Raw genomic sequence first — 22,174 nt, forward strand, 5'->3', positions numbered from 1 at the left:
ATGCCTGTCTTTCTTGTGTATGTATATCTGTCTTTCCCTATAAATGTTGTTTCTATGATGTGTTATTTGCAGGTATGTTATTTCCTATCTCTTGATTTCTCTATGAGAAATATGTTGTTAGTGTCATGTTTGCATGTTTCAGTGAGATAAGACTTCTGTCATGGATCCACAGTGGAGCAAGCCATAGGCGATAAGTAGCTGGCTCACAACTGACTCCATGATTTTCTCCACAGTTGTGGTCATACCATCTATCCCACACCCAAGTTTGAACCATGGATTCCTTGCCAAGTTAATTCCTGAACAGAGCTTTACTCACTCATTTTACAAAGGTAATATTAACATAACCTCCTAATTTTTTTGGGTGTACTTATTTCATGTAATGTAAGCTTCTTGATAAATAAGAATATGTTTTGAGTTATGCACAGATTAGACCTATTTGGCAACAATACAGTGAACATCCTCTGCCTAGCTTTTTGTTCACTGAGGGAGTTACAGTAGATAATAAAGGTATAGTGCTGTGCAATGAAATATAAAAGACCCTACAAAATGTTTTCATCAAAGTCCTTTTGTCCTGATATAGCAATATATTTTATACTTTTGAAAAAATATTACTAAAAGATGAGGATATCTAGCACCATATTCCCCAGGAAGTGTGTTGTCATCTGTAGCTCTGCATTTATTCCAGACTATGGTATAGAGACATGTAGTTTGGATTATGGCATCCAGTTCCTTTTAATTCTCTTGTGATGGACAATCTGGCTGAAGATAGCACTTAGAGCTAAAAGTCTGATGCTACCAGGGGGAGTAGTCACCCCCCCATTTTACTCTATTACAGCAGGGAAGAACACATCGTTTTCTTCTTTTTTCCTCAATACAGCACAGCAGTGTGATATTTTTTATCTTCCTTCACTTGATCAGACAACACAGGATGTTGCCAATATCTAACTACAAATCCCTCTACTTTAACTTGGTTTGCTTTCACCCTAGCATTTATTCCCTATACAGTCAATTCAGAAGGCTTCTATTATTCATATTTTTCATTTTTTGTCATTAGGACTATATCTCTCACACACCCCTTAGATGTTTATAACCCAGCTTCCTGTCATGTGGTGTCAATTTCAACCATCTCTGTAAAACTCTTCACCTCTATCTCTTCTCTTACGTTCCCTCCACTCAACAAAAAGCATCTATTCTTTGCTTCCTTCAGTTTTTGTGCTTTCTGCCATGACTTTCCTTTTGCCTACAACTGTCATTTTACATATTCCCACCTTTGCACCAAAAATGGCTTCAAAGCTCTCAGTATTCATCAAAACACCTTTCTTCACAACTTGACTCTTTGAAACTCACCTTATTCAGTCATTTTAACCACTCTCTTCACCACTACACTGTAGTAACTACAGCCTCCTCTGTGTCACCTGACTCTCCCGAGCTTATCCTCACTATTTATCATCAATCCATGCCTCCCCCCCCCCCTGTCTTTTCCAGCTGATGTAGATTGTTTGTCAGGAATCATATTTCTTCTGAGTTCGTTTCAGTGGCTGGCATATGGTTGATACTATATAAACGTTATAGTGGCTCTGGACTTAATTGTAACTTAAGGTAAACTGGTTATTTTGCACAAGAGCATATACTTATATGGGGCAATTGTACACATTTGCCAGATTCAGGGAACTGTCTGTTCCTTGAGGCCATTAAAGAGGCTGCAAAGAAATTGGTTGGTGGGGGTTGTTTGTTTTTTTGTAATGGTTACAAATTTTTTTTTGCAATTGATATGTGTAATTACAATTTTTTGTAATGATAATAATATAGGTGGTATAAAGGAGCACTCAAGTAAAATAGAACTTGACAATTTTTGAAAATATTGTCAAAATTATAAAAACATTGGATGGCTTAAAAAAAATAAAAATAAAACGATCCCTCATCACTACTACTGCAGAAACTGGTTCAACTCAACTTTCAGTCTTTCATATAACATACTTAAGGTTCTAGTGTTTTTTTTAATCAACATCAACTACACTATAACAATTTATATATACCAACTTAACATGACTTAAGTTTACTCTAAGCACATTTTTTATTAGTTTATTGTATTTGTATCCAGCCCTGGCTCCAAGATCTACAGGAATCTGGAGTTCCTGATCCTCAGTCATTGGGAACCACATAGGCATAAATGAATTGTTGCTCTTGAATGATTTAATGCTAAGCAGTCAGTGATTAGTTTTAAGTTCCTAAAACTCAACTCCATGGAGCCCTTGCACATTCTGTGACTGAAAGGTCAACAACATGTGGTTTTGTTGAATAGAAAGTTGTACTTCTTCTAGAATAAGACACCTGTATCTGGGCTATTTAATTTCAAGCAACCTAACTGAATACACTTTAAGAGATACCGCTCTACCTATGGCTACAGTTCTAAGTTTATTTGCCAGGAAGTTAGTTCTACTGGACACAGTAGGACCTGCTTCCAGGTGAACATGCCTAAATTGGGCTGCCAGAGTGCTAATGATGGTCCTCCTGTGATGGTATGACCTTAACAGCAGAAGTGTGAGTCAGGCTAATAGCCTGTTCTTCTAATAAAGCTAATACTAACACACTATTAAAAATTCTGTTTAAATGTTTACCATTTACCATTGTCCTTCTATTGTTGTATCGTCACTGTAAATTTGTTTATTGAATTTAAAGTGAATTTCATTTTTAACTTGTTTTTCTTGTATGACAATTGAGTTTCGGCTCCTCTCTTTTGAGCAATGCCCCTAATTAAAACTCATCTGCTCTAATAAGACTTAAACATTTTATAGAAGATTGCGAGGTGAGTAAGCTTTCGTGTAAATGTATTTTTAAGGGGCCAAACAATAAAAGTTTGAAATTGCTAAGCAGTTGATATGGTAATAAACTTACTTTTTTACAAAATACAGAAGAGAGATGCATGAGTATCCTGCTGCTTGTCCAATGCTCACAAAGGGGTTAAGCCTTTGTGAGCATTGTAACTGAATCAGAATTCCCAGTAGGAAACATGCCATGAGCATAATTTCCACAAGGGACACAGCCCTCAGAAGGTCTTCTTATTTTACGGGTCTGAGGAAACCCAGGGCCTTTTCTTCTGCAGAAATAACATGGAGTGTCAGTTTCCCACCAATGGTAGTCCCAGCAGCAGAATACACTTTGTCAGGGTCTAGAGAGGAACTACAACTAACTTCCAATGATCAAAATAGTTTCTGCATGTTGGGACAGGGGAAGTGGGAGGCAACTCATAGGACTGAGGTGAGCACAGCCCTGCTTGAAGCAAGCTGTGGGTATGGCTTTGCTCATCTTGATCCCGCTTGAGTCTACTTGAATGCTCCAAGCATAAGCAGCAAAAGGTGACCAAACATTGTTTCATACATAGATATAATAACTTCCAACCTATAAAATGTCTCTGTATTGGATAAATATTTGAAATGATTGTTGTTGTATCTACTGTTTTGGGGTTATTCGGGTAGTGTGTTAGATAAAAATAGGTGAAAGTACTTCAGAAACAACAGGAAAAGAAGGCATGCTAAGAAAGGGATGTGGCAGATGAGGTCACCTCAGACACCATGTCATTTACTTAATTAAGCTCATTGGGCAGAATCCAATGGGGTGCTTATGCCCCCATCGATTCCCTTCTGCAAGTAGTGGGACCCACTGATTCCACTGTGCAAGCGGGACCCACCACTTACAAAAGGGAGATTTAGCACTTTCTATAGGAAGCCCCTAAACAAGCAGAAATGCTTGTTTCTGGAAGGAGGCAGGTCGGTGGAGCTCCCTTATGTGACCTCTGCCAACCTGCCTCCTTCCAGAAACGAACATTTCCACTCATTTCTGGTTGCCCTAGAAGTGCTAAATAGATGTTGCACAAGCAGTGTGGGGGGCTTGCACAATGGAATTGGGGCATAAGAGAATCGGCAGGAGTATAAGCACCCCGTTGGATTCTGCCCATTATTTTTACCATGGTGTAATACATGAACTCTTCAGTTCCAACAAAAAACAGTTTACTTCTAGACAGGGTTAAAATCACCAGGTATCGCACTGTTCCTTCCTTGTCTATAGACATGATGAAGATTGTTGAAAATATTGACAGTAGGTTTATAAATTACAACACAAACAGATGTAATCAATTATCATTTTTTGCAGCTATCCATCTTTACTTTTTCTTCTAGCTAAGGAGGTGTAAGAAGTCAACTTTGTGATAAAGCTCATGACACAAAGATGATTGTATGAAGCATAGGAAATTGGTGTTTGGTGTTGGAATTCTGAATTGAAAAAGGTTGTTTCTGAATTGAAAAAAGAGTTCCCTAGCAACCTGGGGAAGGGGAGAGGAATACTTGCATGTTGTGTGAGCACCTGTTCTGTTACGTGATTGTTCAGTCCACCAGATGTTGTATATTGACACTCAGCGGATAATAGATTGCATCCTCTGTGGCAGTATATACTGTCACATCAGTACAGTGGGATACATTCTCAGGGAGGAGAATCTAGTATGTTCTACATATTCTGGATGCTAAAGTGGAAAACAAGAATTTGAGGAGGGGGGAGAGTGAGTGTCAAAGAGACATACTTGATCAGGGAGTAGTAAGTCCCTGTTTCCCTTGACACAGCTCTTTTGTGCTCCTTTTAAACCTGAGGATCCAATGCAATTACCCATCCTACCTCCTATCAATTGCCCCTCTGAGACATCTGCCTGGAAAACCATACTAAGATAATTCTAGTGGTGTGCAGGTATTTTAGTTCTTTGTTAAATCAATTGTAGTTTCTTTGATCTTCTTTAGTAAATTGATTCTCTCTCAGTCATTAAGGCTTTTAAAGTCAGCAAATGTTTACTGCTACTTATGGGCCAATATTCAAAGTAGTATATTGAAAAAGCAATTTTGCCAAATTTTCCCCTAAATGAGGAAAAGTTCTGATTCAGGATTTCTGATATTTTGCAAAATGGTTTGCATAAATTATTGTTCTTAATAAGATCAGAGCTGATGTAACATAGTGGCTAAAGATTGACTAGTGAATCTCATCAGCTATACACTCAATAGTTGGACACAGGAAATCTGCTATTCTCTTGTTGTCAGCCTCCTATCTGCAATACGGGGATTACAGTATTAGTTTACTTTACAGGGATGTTGCAGGGATTATTGAGTCAATGGCTGAATTCACACAAAATGATAAGCCAGGATTCTGGATATCCTGCACAATCCTGTCTTATCATTTATGAGCTGCTTGCTGGTACAAGGACCCAATTCACTCCTGCTTTGCACATTAGCACAACCATGAAATAAACTTCTGTAAACTGAATATTATCCAATGACTACAGCTCAATTATAGCTGCTTGGACTGTTGACAGTTTGAATTTATAACTTAAGCCTGAAGTAACATTAGGATAGATCTTTGGCCTCAGGTAAAAAATGTGAAATATGATCACATAACTTAAGTGATATAGTTTGCACCTGTCATTCTACAACTACTGTTTGATCTGTTTAAATAAATCTGTAGTAATAGTTCAGTTCCAGATGTACAAGATTTGACTTCCTGCCCTTGAGACACATTGTAGAGAGCACTTTGGACAAAAACAATTTAAGAGTAAAATATCTGCATTAGGTCCTTGGATTATGTAGGGCAAGTAGTTGATTCTCCTCCTAGAATGTATTTAAGAATATAATTTAAGCTACCTGCAACTTACGCTTATATTCTGATGATACTGTGTAGTACAAAATACTAGCTCTATATTTGTTTTTTGAAGTATATTTTTATTGCATTTCCTAGTATTTTAAAACTTGTTTCAACCTTTCAGCATTGGACAGCATTGTCTGTAGAAGTTCAGAAGTTGTTTGAAAGACATAGGTTGCAGTATAGTTGACTAGGGTTTTGAGATACTAAGGCATTAGATACTAAATATTAGTACTAGATACTAATTACATTGTGCTAGTATAAGGGACCTCTAGCACAACACCAATTGCATTAGCTTGTCTGATGGATTTTCTGGGGGATCTCATCGCCAAAGCTAATATTATTGGTGTAGCGCTAGAGGTCCCTTACACTAGCTCAGCATAATTTGCATTAGTGGAATGACATTGTTGGGTACCGTCACGTGCCTGTCTTTTGGTGCAAACATTCTGGCAAGCTGACACAAAATGCCAGAAACAGTGGGGACTTTTATTGTTAACAAAATCACGTTTCATAGATGAACTTCTTAGCTCTCATGACAAAAGCTTAATGGTTGTAACTCTCTCCAGAAATCATATAGCTGATTTCATATAACTATTTATTTACAACATGTATATACCGCTACACATTTAGACAGATTCTGGAGCAGTGAGCAATAAAAGGGGGGGGGGAGAATAAAACACCGTATTAAAAATTTTGTTTTTAAAACAGAGTACCAATAAAAACCATGGCTGGTCAGTCAAGGAAGGCTTCTTGAAATAAAGATGTTTTCAGGAGATGCTGAAAACAACACAATATTGGTGCCTGCCTAACCTTCAGAGTCATGTAACTCCATAGAAAGAGGGCTAATGACCTATAGGCTCATTACTTAGTTCCAAGAACAGTCAAAATCTAATAACTATAACTGTGTCAGAGATCAATACAACTTGGTTTCCCTGTTGCAGTCTCTGTGGTTCTAAGTAAAGGGCAAGGGGCTTGAATGAGTCCTGGCATAAACCATCCCAGGCAATCAAAGACAAGGTTCTAGAAAAAGATCTAGATATAACCACACAAACAGAGATTTAGTCCAACCTTAAATTATTTGTTACATGGATCCAGGCCTTTCAAACTGAAGAGTCAAAACATAGGTTCAAGAGTAAGTCCAAAGTAAACCCACACATCAAATGTTTAGATGACCACAGCTTCCACTATGGTATCTCCACTTGACATGGGTCAAGACATAGGAAAATCTAAGAGTCATGATCAGTCCAAGCCAGCAGGCCCTTTGAGCTATCAAAGACGAAGATACACAGTCCATAGCAAACAAGCATTCAGGGTCTATAAAAAGTATAACAATTACTTTTCAATATGTGGCAGGTTCTTCATGATTCAAATTCAAACAGACAGTGTTCTAGGTTTCACAGACAATTCAGGTGAAACAGACTAAAGGCCAGGTGAGAGGTGTTTCTCACAGCTCAGGTGGAGTCACAAGCATGAGGGGTTACATGCAGTAAACAATGGATGGTAACAACGGTCAATAAAAAATGGACATTAAAGACAGTATTTTAAGCAATGGCTCCCAGCCTGGGCAGTGGTTTAAAAGCAAGTGTGGGGCTGTAATACCACACTTCCTAATGATTTAATTGACAGGAGATTTAGCCCATAAACGAGCCCTATGCCAAACAGGGTGTGTCTATTCCATCCTCTTGAGTTGATTATCAGCCTGTGTAACACCTCTGAACACCCCCTGCCCCTTCTGCTAATTTCTCATGAAGAAGCTGCTAGCTTTCTTAACTATAGGCATGACATTCAAGGTTGAAAACTAGCAGCTGGACGGGAGTGACTCAACTCCCCTCTGTTTTCCTCTGAGAAAACTGAAAGATATAAGCTCACATTTATTCTGACATTCCCCTGGCTGATTAGGCCCAAACCAGCCCCCCATTCCTCTTGCCATTACATGAATAACTAAGCATAGCCAAACTTGTAGGCCCTCTAGGGCTTCTTGCTATTGAAATGGATTCCAAACCTTTCTGGGCCACTTCTGATCAGATTCTGACTGTAAGCTATAGGGCCCACTGCAGCACTGGGACTGGGCCCGGCAGATACGGCCCTAAATTTGGGTACTAGTCTTCATTGTAGTGGTATGATCAGTTGCCAGTTACAAAGACAAAGACTGCTGAATTCTACTAAAAGTTTAATTCTGCTCAAACTCTGTAGTTTCAGTAAATTGGAACAGTGTTCTTCTGAAGGAACTTGACAACTTAGCTGGAATCCTCAGACTTCCAGCCATCCCAAAAGCGACAGAGGAAGAAGGCTAGGGGACCCAACATGTAGTGTGCAGAAGCTTCTAGGTCAGCTTTCTCCAGCCTGGTGCCCTTCAGATGTGTTGGACTCCAACTCCTATCATCCCCAGCCAACATGGACATCTGGTGCAGATGGTGTGCAGACCTGTAGAGGCATCATCACCATCATTTAATTTATATGCTGCTCTTCCACAAAAAGTGCCCAAGCAGCTAACAAAACAGCAATACAGCAACAAAAAAGCATACCAATATATCATTATAATAGGACCTCATTACAATAATAAACAACTCATTTCACTGATACTAACATAATAACATTTCAAATTAATTACATAATAGGAAAAATCAAATATTGCAACACTATAAATTATTGTCTTTCAGTAGTGTGTCAACCGGAGCCCAATAAACTAAATCTTTTCCTAAACTTAATCTTTCGTTAAGGCATTAATAAACACTACGAACTGCAACAGCTATGCCAGGAAAACAAAGTTCTGAAAATAGCAGCCAGGCTTCCTACAGCCTGCAGCAGATCTCTCCCATACTCCACTCTCTCACACTGGTGAAGTTCTCAAGGCTCCAACAGAGGCAAGGGTGGTGGTGTTCAGTCTCTTCCCCTGTGCTCTGGATATTTCTGCTGCTCCTGTCTGCGCACATAGACTATCAGTGTGCTCTCCACATTTCAGACTGGGTCATCTGCTGCCCTCATTGACTGTCAAAACATTCATGGAGCATGACCATATTTTGCACATGCCTGTGAACCAATGCAGGTGTGGCTTAGAGATGTACAAATCCCTTACCGGGGGGGGGGGGGGGTCCGCAGGGGGGTGGAAGCTATCCGTTCCTCCCCCCAGAATCCTCTTTGGCCGGCTCTGCTCTGCAGCAATTCCATCCGGGATGCCATTTGCGGCTGCAGTCAGTGGTCCCCTTCAGCCAGCGATATGGCATGGCAGCCGTATCGCTGGAGGATCCGGCCGAAGAGGATTCCGTATCGCATGGCGGCTGTATCGCTGGAGGATCCGGCTGAAGAGAACTCCGCACAGAGGCGGAGGTAAGTCTTCCATTCTGCCACGGACTCCTCATTGGAGTCCATGGCGGAATTCTCCGCTATCCCTTGTGTGGCTAGCACACCAGACTGGGGTCGTTTTTCTTTTGTTTTTGAACTTTATGAAGAGCTATTTTTGCTACTGAACAGCTGATGGAGTAAGCAGGGCAGGTTGAACTATACACATACAAAAAAATAGGCTGTTGGCATTCTACCATCAGCTGCTTGGTTTCCATAACCTTGACAGTGCCCAAAAAGGTGATTCTGAAGCATTACATTCCCAAGCCTACATCAGATCGTTGCTGAGAAAGTGGTGCCTGAAAATGCATATGAGTCATGGCTGCCATGGGATTCTAGGAGACAGATGGATCACAAGTACTCTCAAGTACTTGGAAAGAGGCCTTCATGTTTCTGCAAAATTTTGTTTTTCCATCTCTATTAATAACATATCATTGATGTAATCGTATTTATCTCCAACCTTAAATATTTTTACAATTTTTCTATTGCAGAAACTCCTGCTGTATTTCCAGATAATATCAAAGAAAAAGAAACTCCAACACCAGTTGAAGATATTCAGCTGGAAAGCTCAATTCCTCATACTGATTCTGGAATTGGAGAGGAACAAATGCCCAGTATCTTGAATGGGACAGACTTAGAAACAAGCCCAGGTCCTGATGCTATGAGTGAACTGTTATCTACTTTGTCATCTGAGGTGAAGAAATCTCAAGAAAGTTTAACAGAAAGTCCCAGTGAAATTCTGAAACCTGCACCCTCAATATCAAGTATCAGCCAAAGCAAGGGCATCAACGTTAAGGAAATACTGAAAAGTCTGGTGGCAGCTCCTGTTGAAATTGCAGAATGTGGACCTGATCCTATCCCATACCCTGATCCTGCACTGAAGAGAGAAGCTCAGCCTATTCTCCCAATGCAGTTTCACTCATTTGACAGGTATATGGCACAACTGGTTCACTATGTTGTATTATATTAGTCTTGACATTTGAATGTATAGATTGTCTGTGAGATGTTGATAAAGACTGTTCAGAGAAAATACAGCTGCTTTACATCCGTGTGCACTGCCTTACTATAAACAGTCCATATTGTTTATGGAAAAGGTATCTGGATTGAATTTTGTCTTCTAGCAGCAAATAAAAGTATAATTAGTATTCGGAGAACAGATCTGCTTTATGAAGCTATAACTTTTCTCAATGTAAAACAATGCTTTTCATCCTGAAATACAGAAAACAGTCTAAAAATACTCAGGAAAACTACTTGGTCTTTCCAGTGTTCGCCTTTTAATTGGGTTACGTTTAATATGCTCTTACCCTCTAACATTGTGGCTTCTCGTATTATGAGAAATGTGAATTCAAGGCTAAAGCGATCTTCATTCCCTACCCCCCTGTGTTTCCCTGTGTTTGTATCCGTTCATTATTCTTTAAAGCAGGGGTTTCCAACTTTTTTGGCCCAAATTTTGGAAATTTGAGAGACTCTATGGGCACCACCACAAAATGGCTTCCATGAGGGTGTGGCTAGTCACATAATTGCTGCCACTGGGCCCGGGCCAGTTACAAAGAACAAGTAAGAGGTAACACACCCAAGAAACTGAGTACAAACAAAGGTTGGGCATGAACTCTGAATCCAGTCCAACATAACAAAAGACTCATTTCACAGAAGATAAACGGGTTAGGCTGAGAGACAATCCATTTCTTGTCAGAGACCCATGTGCCCCTCCCCCCCATCTCTCCCACACACCAATTCCTGCCCTCATCTATCTCACCCACTCTTCCATTCTAAGGTTGCAATCCTATGCATGCTTACATGGAACTCAGTGGGGCTTACTTCTAGGTAGACCTACATAGGATTGTTCTGCCCAGACCATCCACATACACTCTCTCCAGCCCCAAAGGGAAAACCCCAGCCTCCAAAGAAAGAAAACATTTTCCCAACCTCTCCCCTGGACTCAGTCCCTCCGTTTCCCACCTGGTGCTGCCATCAGAGCCCCCACCCAGGAAGGTGCTGGTATATGAAAAAGAGAGAGAGAAAGGGCTGGGAAGGGAGAGAAAAAGCTAGGGGCTGGGAAGGGAGAGAAATAGCGAGGGGTAGAAGGAGAAAAAGAGCAAGGCTAGGTTGTGGAAAGGGAGAGAAAGAGCAAGGCTAGGGGCTGGGAAGGGAGAGAAAGAACAACTGGGAAGGAGAGAGGAACAGCAAGGCTAGGGACTGGGAAGGAGAGAGAACAACAAGGCTAGCGGTTGGGAGATGGGAGAGAGAGCAAAGGGGAAAGGGCTGTGTAGATTAAAGAAGACTGGGTAGGGCCTGGCAGCAATTCTTTCCTATTCTTCCTTCCCTCTGAACAGCTGATTAGCAGCAGGTTCAGGAATAGGAAGAATAGCCTGGTGCTCAGTAACCTATTTCTAGATTTCAAAAAGATCAGTTTCACTGGATGTGGAGAGCATCACAGGCATGGATGGGCACTCTTGTGCATCAGCACTGCGTTGGAGATCCCAGCTTTATAGTCTTCACAGTGAAACTCATGATTTGGATAAAATAGGTTCATTGGGAAACACCACTTGAGTTTGAGCAGTTCAAGAACTGTAACTGACACAAAGTCCTAAGACAAATACTAACAAAAGTAAGGTTATGTCTTTGTTGAAAGCTATACAAGCAATTGGCTTTTTAAACATTGGTACAATTAGATATTCTTTTCTGAGTTCATCATTGCTTTTCCACCCACGTACTCAGGATATTAAGATCACATGACAGGCTGATAGAGCATTACCTTTGTTTAAACAAATCCAGATAATAACTTTTAGAATATTGATTAGAACTATATAAATGTTGTTTTTATGAGTTGGAATTTTTAAATGTTGTATGCCACTCTAAGTGGTGCATTTGTACCAGAAAACTGGGATATAAGTGTTTTAATTACTAAACAACTAATTAGCTAGCTAGCTAACTAAATATGAATTTGCTATATTCAGCTCCAGTAGTATATTGAAAAAAGAAAGTTAAAGGCCGTATTCAAGGTTTTGTTGAGCCCTAAACATTCAAAGCCCTAAACAAATCGGGGCCAGGATACCTAGCTGACTGCCTTCCCATATATACACCAAATCAACTCCTGAGACCTTTTTAGGAGACCGTATTGGTCGTTCCATGACCAACGGCATGTCATCAGGTAATGCCATGTAAGCAGGCCTTCTTGGTAGTGGAACCTTCTGGAATATTCTCCCATGTGCAGTTCGAGAGCAGGGAACTCTGGCGAGCTTCAAATGCCTCTTGAAGATGCATTTGTTCACTCAGGCTTTCCCTGACTTGTAATCAGTCATGACACTTCTCTGTTTTACTGTTTTGTACATTACTGTAATGTTTTTAAGGTACTTATTGTTTATACTGGTTTTTATGCTGTAAACCACTTGGAGATTCTGGGATGTCAAGTGGTATAGGAGCAGTTTAAAACAAAATAATCTAAGTAATACAAAAATATTAGTGGGGAGCCCAAACCAGTCAGACAACACCACCATCAGTTATATTAATTCCGGTTTGGAGAATGAGGAACTCAAGCCACCAAGGGCCAATTTTATACAGTTGTTACAACCATGTGAAATGGAGGTTACTGGGCAAGCTGTGAGCACTTACTCTGTAGCAAAGCATCTGGCTAATTGCTCCCAAAATAAGGGATGATACTGTGAACCTAACAAATATAAATAAAATAAAGAAATTAACTCATTCATTGAAAAGAAAATCATAAAGCTTTAGAAAGCTGATTATATTTTTTAACAAACAATTCCAGTAAAAGTGTCATGCCATTGGTGAGAGGGGTTAATTGGATACCACCCATCATATATATACATCTGTAAGATATACTAGACATATATGCAAACCATCAGATGTAACCAGGTAATTAATAATATTCCCAGGGTTCATGTGCCAGTTGTCAGAGTTCGAGAGATACTTGTTTGTATGTATGTATCATACTACTTCTCACATGCCACACCTGCTTTACAGTATATTGCAGTCCCAGTGGTAGAACCATTTCAAAATACACCCTCGATTTTGATTTATAGATGCGTGAACTACTGTGGGTACAATTCATGGACTCGTGAAAAGAAGCAATATCTGGTAATTTGCCTTAGTGTAGTAATTACTTCAAAAGATTGGTAGGGGTCCTGAATTTTTGCTTCTGAACTAGAAATAATATCTGCTTTCAGATGTCATAGCAAACCATTATTTGGAATTATGAGCATGCTCACTCCTTCTATGCACTTGGGAAGGTGATTAGAATTTTATTTATTATTTCTATCACACATTTCCTCCAGGTAGCACAAGACAGTGCATGTGGTTCTCTTCCTGCTCCATTTTATCTTCCCAGCAACCCTGTGAAGTGGGTTAAGCTGAGAGTGACCCAGTGAGCGTCATAGCTGGGTGGGGATTGGAACCTGGATTTCCCCAGTCGTAGTCCATTATTCTGAATACTACTGACACAAAAGCTTATGATCCTGGTTTGATACAAACCAGGATCACATACCACTTTTGAGTCTGCTTTTTAACAAACTATATTTTGTGAAAAGCAGAATTTGCTGGGTTTGGACAAAATGGCAAACTATGGTTTGTCAAAAATCAGGAACAAAAGGTACAGGTGCGAGCAAGCATGCTAGCTCCCTACCACTTCTAGTGTGCTAAACAACCTAGGGACGGGGTTGTTTCGCATACTATGATGTCCAAACCCGGAACTTTGGGTTCTTGAGGGAGAAATAACCCAGAGTTATAACCCATCTCTCCCAGGAGATACTAGTGCAGAAAATGTGGCGCTATTGGGGCTATAGCATGTAGATATAGCTAATATTTTTGTATGTTTTATCTCCATGTGTTTTAGGATTTCATGTGGTTTCAACTGTATGTATTAATGTTTCATGTTTTTCTGTGGAGTGTCTTGGAAAGTTATGTGTACAGGACATTATTCAGAATTTCCTTTGAATCTTTGTAGGAAACTTGCACCAGAGTAACTGATTGGATTTTACTTTTTTTTTATGGGGCCATGAATTGTCTCCTATAGAGTTTACATATCTATGATTCATGATCATATTAGGTGTCCAAAACCGGTGAATATGGAGACCTGCCATAGAGTAAAGAGGAGTAATGTGATATTTTCCAAGTATGCCTTGTTGTCTCTGGTAAATATATATATGAACTTTAGCAATATTGAAGGTATTGATTATCTGGTTATATATGATGATTTTCATTTGTGTCTAGTAATATGTCTATGTGATATGTCTTAAAGATATATACTAAGACCTACTGAAATGATACTTTTACTGGTTATATAAATTGTTTTTGTATAGTCAGCTCTCTAAAGCTTTGATTCTTTTCCAAGAAAGTTCTCCATTTTCTGATTTTTAGTGATGTGGAAAGCCATCGTACTGGTACATGGTGAACCAAGCAGACAAATGCTTTAATGCTGGTTCAACTTTTGCTACTTGCCCAGGGGCTCATTTCTCACCCCATGCTAAAATGGCTTTGAGACGTTACTTGAATCTGTATCATCACTGGACCATTAGCACTTGTTGTACACATGTAGTTCCAGTTGTAATTGTAATTGTAGAGATAAGTTGTAAGTGATAGATGTAGCTTATGTAAAGTTAAGGAGTTATACAGAAACCTTTTAAAAATGTGTTAAAACAGTGCTGGTGCAATCAAGGAGTATTTATTTTGCATCTTTTTCTGCGTTTGCAAATCTATTATATAATTTCACATTCAAAATTTAATACTGTTGTTTTTAATGCTATGTGTGTACTATGACCCAGTTCAGACATATGCTAAACATAGTTTAATTTTAGGAGAATGAGCCACAGTGAGCTTTGGGCTTGTGTGCTCCATCATCCTCTTGTTCGTTGTGTGCAAGGGGAGGAGAATGCTGGTTCAACAACCAAGATCAAGCAGTAGTTTCAGATCCTGTTTATTTGAACTAATCACACGTATAGAGTTTCCCAAGTTTGGTTGTAATGGGAAGCTGGTATGTTCAAAACAGAAAGTAGAAGCTTTCATTCCCTTCTTTGCACGCAAAGGAAGAGAGGAGGAAAGCACACAACCCTGAGATTTACTACAGTTCATTCTTCTAAACCTGAACTAAGTCAATGACCAGGTTCACATGAACATGGAGGGAAAATAAGCCATGGTGGCTTATTTTCCCTCCCCGCATGTGCTGGTCATGAACTGCTTAATTAGTATAATTACCATCACCAGGTGCAGGTTGTCACGCCATCCAAACCTGGTGAGGGTGGGTGGCTGGGGTGGTTTACAAACCACCCTGAAACCCATGGCTTGTTCTAGGGTTGCCGGGCGGTTTGTAAACCACCCCAGCTAGCCACCCTCACTGGGTTCAGACGTCACAACAACCTGTGCCCGGTGAGGGTAATTATGCTAATTAGGTGGCTCGTGATCAGCCCATGCGGGGAAGGAAAATCAGCCACCAGAACCAGCTGTTATGGGGTCCTGGGTGGGCTTGTTACCCACAGCAAAAGGCCACCCTAGCCAGATTTGCATGACACGATAAGCCATGCTGACAAGAATAATTATTCAAATCCCCCCGCATAGAACTGGCATGCACAGCGAGTGGGGAATAAGCCACGGTGGCTTATTTGCCCTCCATGATCATGCAAACTGGGCCTGTCTCTGTTGATTTCACAAGAAATATACTAAACTGTTTTTTTACAAAACCTTTTTTTATACAACTGGATGTGGGCCTGGGTATGCTTGGGCAAAATCTTGTTAAAATCTTGTTATTAGCATAGTAAAAAGATATTTTTGTAAACTATCAAAATGTTACAAAACATATAAATGAGTATTATATTTGTGCTAAAATTATATGTGCTAAATATTTTAATGCCAGTTTATAACAAATTGTAAAAGCAAAAAATTATACTTAAATGCCCAAATTCACATAGAAACTACATGCTTATTATCATACAGAAGTATTTACAAAAAAGGGTATTTTGAAGAAGCGGATGAGCGGTACAATCTCACAATACTGTCTTATAAAGCATACTAAAATTCATTTTAAAGCACATAGAATTGTAAATGAAATGTAAAAACACAAACATGTTTCAACATATCTTATGAAATAGGTCTTCTGTGTAGTTTAATGTATTCAGCAGTTCAAGTACTATCGAATGTAAATGATGAGGTGATACTGATGAAAGGAGGGATTGAGGTCTCGGGGGGCGCTGATGACGGATTGAACAGAAGCGCCCTTGCACTGCACGTAACTCAAGTCTGTCGTCTTCAGTACTCAAAGCCATAATGGAAGGTGGCAGTCTGAAATGAGTTGCCACGGCAAAGAGTATTATTTTTGAAATGCTTTCACACAAATCACTAGGCCCTGCATACAACTTAGTTTCATGCTTTAATGTCATCAGGAGGCACAAATTGGTGTGTCTAATTGTTTGCCACCTGCCAGCAAAATGAGCTGCCAGCTAGCCAGACGGGTTTGATTGTCCGTCAGCCGTTCAATAGATTGAGAGTGACAACATCAAAAATTTCACTTCAAACTCTGAAGCTTTGAGCAGCTTTTCAGAGACCTCTTCCCCACAAGTGCTTCTGGACAACTGCATTTTTCAATCAGTTTCAATATATTGCTGCCTTCTGCCTCATCTGTCTTAAGGTAGCTGTAATTACATTATGGGCTATATAAACAGATTTCTCTGGCCCTGGAGTCTGGACTCAAAGTTATGACTCATTGTAAGCTCACATGAAAATAATGGGTAGGTAATATTTGCAGAAACACAAGGCAAGTTATTATTTGCTCTAGACACAACTATTCTAGAGTGAACATGGCACATTCTCTTTTGTCTTTCCCTCTACAGTTGATCAACCCCCATAAAAAAAAAACACCAGAGCATTAATAATTTTAAAAATGATCTCAATATTTGCTGGAAATACCACATTTCATGCAGAGCTAATTTACAAGTATATGTATAACTCATATTTATTAACACATCTACTCTAACATTCTAAAACTTCATGAGATTTGAAATATTCCCATTGTGTGCATCATCACAGAACAGATGATGTTTGAAAGCATTCTGTTGTTAAAGTAATCCCAGCACTGCAGAGGCTACAAATACAAAAAAACACACTAAGGTTATGATCTAAAGATACTAACACCAAGGTTTGTTTCTAAAGTTTTCTTCATTCACTCTTTCCCCCCAATCCCCAAACTACTCTACTGAATTTAATATGTAGGTTGATGGATTAGCCTAAGAGCTGTCCAAAGGTAAACACAGAAATATTTAGCATGTTCACCCTGGAAGCAGTTTCTCTTTCACCAGTTTTTGCACTAAACCTCCCCAAATGTTGCTTAAATTCCGGGTAGTGCTTAACAGAGACGAAGAAGGGGGAGAAGCTGTTCATGGTATATATGCTAGACTATAGATGTTGTAAACATTAGTTTATTTGAGAATTTAAGAGCTCCCTGGTTTGGTGTATGTTTTCTAAAATGTGCATTCACATTTTTTAAAGGTCCTTGATATGATGTAATTGTCACACAACTATTGTAAAGTTATCTTACATTAACTTCATTGAGAATGGTCTAGTTAAAGGACACTGTAGTGACCTAATTCTGAGAACGTTGGCATTTATTTGAGATTTAATCTCTCAAGAAAAATATTAAATCCTTTGTACTAGATATATTTGTGTTTTGCATATCAATTGAGTAAGCAAATGATCTATTTGCCTTGGCTATATATAGCAAATATGATTTTAAACTCAGAAGAATGCCAAAAACAGTTTCCAATACAAGGGGTGGAGCGTAGAAGAAATAACTATCATGCAGAAGTCTGTCTATGCATCTAAACTGTTTTTGTAGATTGTGGCCATTGTGTGTTCGGTCCCTTGCAAATACATGAATTGCTTAAAAATTGTATTTTTGTTGTATCTAAATGAATTTTTAAATGATTCACTTCAAAATAGCGCTTGTTCTTAAATTTCTCTTTGCTATATTTTGATTCCATTATTTTCTCTTTTGAAACATGCATAGTAGGATACTTTCTCTGATGCTAGAAGTCTTATCGGTATCTTTTAATGTAGACTTTCTGTAACTAGCAGAACTAAAAGGAATGTAGATTAGAAAACAAAATCAAATCTGAATTTAGAATATTGTCTCTATCATATTGGAATTTGGAGTTTTACTCCTTACTGGCTGTTGCAACAGAGCCAATTCTAAGTTGGAGACATGGGCACCTTCCTGTATTGCTTAGCAAAGAATGTTCAAATTTAAGATTTACAAAGCACATCTCTATTCCCTGGTTATGATATGTAGCTTTGCCATCAGAAAAGGTGTCTGCCTTTTGAAAGGTCTTCAGAACCTCATATCTTTTCTTTTTCTTCTTTTAAAGCAGCTTACTTGACAAATCAATTATGCCCCCTTGTTATAAAACAGGGATGGGCAGCTTGTGGCCCTCTATACATTGTTGGACCCTATCTGTTGTTGGACTCCAACTACCATCAGTCCTCGCCAGTATAGTCAATGGTGAGGTATAATGGAAGTTGCAGTCAATCAACATCTGGAGGGCCACAAATTTTCCACCCCTGTTGTAAAACCTCAAAAAGCAAACTAGTAGACATTTAAAATTTACTGAGTTAAATCATCATGGCTTCTAAATACTACCTTATTTGAAATAGTCAACATTTACCATTTCAGATTTACAGACTTTGCTGGGTTTCCTGTACATTTATTTTATAATTGTATGTTTTGATATTATTTCTCTGGGGTGATAGTTGTCCACTATATACAGCCTTGGATCCTAACTTCCATTCCATAAACATAATAGAGTTCACATTCTGCCTCCCCCACCCTTTGGAGCCCCCTGTGCCCTCTGAAAATCTGCTCTTGCAGTTGGGGGACCCTTGGGAATGGTGTGGAGGCTGCAGATGAAAATTGCAGTATATAGTAATCCCCCTACATAAATGGAAGAGCAATATATAATCCAAGCCATGGCATAAACCAACAATTCCGGATTGCTTATGGAAGCTCAGCTCATGGAAGCTGCCTCTGCCCAGTTTTCATGGATCTGATCTCATCAAAACGATGATTTGTTCAGCAGGGTCCGCCAACCCTTTTGTGCAGCTTTTTGAGGGGACCGGAGAGGCTACTGTGGGGGGAGTGGGTGGGGATGTTGATTTTTGTTAGGTTACACATACCTAAATTGAAGCCCAACCCAGAGACTTTGGATTTTAAAAGCATATTTCATGCTTTCGCCAATGCAAGAACGGTTTTAACAAGTTCAAAACTAGCAATGTTAGGGAGGATTGAGTCATTTTTGAAAATGCCCTCAAGGTCCCACTTCTTTAAGTACATTTTATGTAATTAAATTAGTCTGGGTTGCCCCAGCTATGCTTGCCACTATTTTGGTCAGTATCTTAGCCAAGTTCTCATACTAAATTGGTATGTCGTACAAAAAAATAAATATCTCATTGTTGTAATGTGACTACCTGAAAGAGGACCACCTACCGAACTCCTTGTTGAATGGAAAGAATATGATCCCTCTTGAACATCATTCAAGCCCAGGATGCATACTTTTCAGGATTGAGTAGTCTAACGCAATTGAAGAGCCTCAAATGAAAACACAATATAGAAGGATTTTCTTTTTTCTGCAGCCAAGGATATAGGAAGGTGACTTATACTGTGTCAGACTGATATTCCATCTAGCCCAGTACTGCCGACACTGAATGGCAGCAGTTCTCCAGGGTTTCAGGCAGGAATTTGGGCAGTCCTACTTGTATATACCAGAGATTGAACCTGGGATTTTCTCTATGCAAAGCATGTGCTCTGTTATTGAACCACAACCCTCCCAAATCAATATGAGGATGCATTATCAGATTCTCATTCATTAAATATAAACTAGCATCTCATATATACTTTATCCTTCTAATGCTCTGTTCCAAGCCATCTCACTGATTTTCATTGGACTTACTTCCGTGTAAGCATTCCTAGCGTTACACACTGTTGTGATTAATCTTTTTATGTGTACAAAATTATTTACCTAAAGGCTGGCAGTCAAAATATTAGCTATGAGTTCTGTAACCAATACGAAGGTATCAACCATGGCTATTGAACTAACTGTTTTGGATGAAAGAATATACCATATTTCATTTACAAAGAATCCTTAACTAAGAATAAATTCTATAGAAAACGAAATATAAATATCACCTAGTTCAGTTTTATGTCAATTGTCATTGTACAATATCTTCCTACAAAGGCCTCCTTTTTTGTTTCAACCAATCTGAAGACATTTGTTACAGTTAATATGCAAATGAAGTTGGTGTAGTTATTGTTATAGTGTTCCCCAAGAATCAAACACAGAGCATTTTACTAGTAACCTCCTGGTTGCAGCATGTGCCCTTATACTATATAAGGGTAGTAACCTTTTAGGTTCCATAGCCTCATTCATTTGGATGTGGAGGGCCACATTCTGGAAATGGAAAGTCTTAATTGGGGAACCAGGAGGCAGGAAGTTGAGCATTTATCTGAGATAGGAAGCTCCCTATGTCGCTGCCTACCTAGTGTAGGAACCAAGGGAAGGCATTTCTTTCTCAGCCCTGTCTGTGTGACCTTGCCATATCTGCCCTTATTTATTTGCTTTGTTTTATTGACTTCTCCTTTTTCCCCTCCTTAATTGCTGTGTAGACAGTAGAGGCCTGGAAGTGGATTTGAAGCATTAACACGTTTGGAAGAAAGATTATCACCCTTCCTTCTGGGAGGCTGTGCCTATCAGACTCAACATTTATGGGCAGTATCTGAGTCTTCCAACAAGACCCACCACTAGCACAGTGGGGAGCCAGCAGTTAAAATGCAACCAGAAACGAGCAGAAACACCCATTTCCAGAATGGGGCAGGTCAGCTGACATTGCAGAAGGAAGCTCCACTGACCTGTCCCAATCTGGAAACAAGTATTTCTGCTTGTTTCTGGGGTTGCTTTTAGAACTGATAGCATTCTGTTGCACAAGTGGTTGGACCTGCCACTGCAATGGAACCAGCAGGAGTGCAATGGCAGTATTGGATGCTGCCCTTTGTTTATAATCCAGAAAACTATTTTAGGAGTGTCTAAGCACTTCCATTTTTTCAGTGGTACTGTTGACCTACAGCTCTTTGTAATACATCCCAAACTGTCCCTACAATTCAGAAATGGATTGCCACTTTTGAAAGGTGAAAAAAGAAGTCAAAAGCCCCACAAGTGCATGGCGGAAATTGTGTCTTTTAAAAGTGTATTTAAATAAATTATTTTTATGTGACAGTTAACATCTACAAACTATTGAAGATCTCCCACTCCCTTAAAGGACTCTTCCTACTCTCTCTTGCTTCCATCTTATTCCTGACACTCCCACATTACAATTATGTGGTGCCTGCTCTGTTTGCCTTCAGATCCCTGCCCCAAAGCCACCATTTTCATGCAATCTTTTAACTATTTATTTGTTACGCTTGGTCTCAGTAATTCCTTCCCTCCCCCACCTCTGTTGTATCATTTTCTATCAAAATTTATACTGTAAACTTTGGGTAGAGACCAGGCTTTTTTTTGCTTATGTTACCCTGTAAGACACCATACACATCAATGGTGGTACATTAATAACAATAACAACAGCAATAATAGAAAGCTTTTCTTTTCATGCTGCAAAAATTAGCTGTTTAGTTAAGTAGTAATTCTATTTAAATTATTACTATGTTTTTGTGTTAAAACTGAGCATGCATTAGTATGAGCAACAAGAAGAGTAATATTACTTATTGCCTGGGTAATGTCATAGTTTAGGAATTTTGAAGTAACATTTTCAGGTCATCTGAGCAACATTATTAATAGCTATTCATAATTGTCATGTTAAAGTATTGAAATGTGTCATGCACCCTTACAGCAGAGACATGCAACTTGTGGTCCTCCAGATGTTTTACCTAGAACTCCCATCAGACCTAGCCAGCGTAGCCAATGGTGAGGGACAATGGGAGTTGTAGGCCAAAACATCTGGAGGGCTACAAGTTGCTCCCTCCTGCCTTACAGGAAAAGAGACTGAGGCTGAAGTCAGAAATGGCAGAGACACTGTACCATAAACTTTAACTAACTTTTGTCCTTTTGTGTGTAGGAGTGGGTGGGTGAAGGAGACAAAGGCACCATAGTCTCAGTCACCTTTCCGATTCTGTGCTGAT

General features: G+C 39.4%; 1 protein-coding gene across 2 annotated transcripts in view; it reads left to right on the forward strand.

Moving 5' to 3' along the window:
- The window catches only part of NBEA (neurobeachin), a 595,906-nt gene that overhangs the window by 167,745 nt on the left and 405,987 nt on the right, over positions 1–22,174 (forward strand). For both annotated transcript variants that reach the window (XM_084843013.1, XM_084843014.1), the window contains 2 exons: positions 234–329; positions 9,504–9,942. In XM_084843013.1, coding sequence (XP_084699139.1) covers positions 234–329; positions 9,504–9,942 — 535 coding nt within the window. The remainder of the gene's footprint in view (positions 1–233; positions 330–9,503; positions 9,943–22,174) is intronic.

Source organism: Heloderma suspectum, chromosome 3 (genome assembly GCF_057233095.1).
Source record: "Heloderma suspectum isolate Gila_16-S chromosome 3, 16-S_ref, whole genome shotgun sequence".
Taxonomy (NCBI): Eukaryota; Metazoa; Chordata; class Lepidosauria; order Squamata; family Helodermatidae; genus Heloderma; species Heloderma suspectum.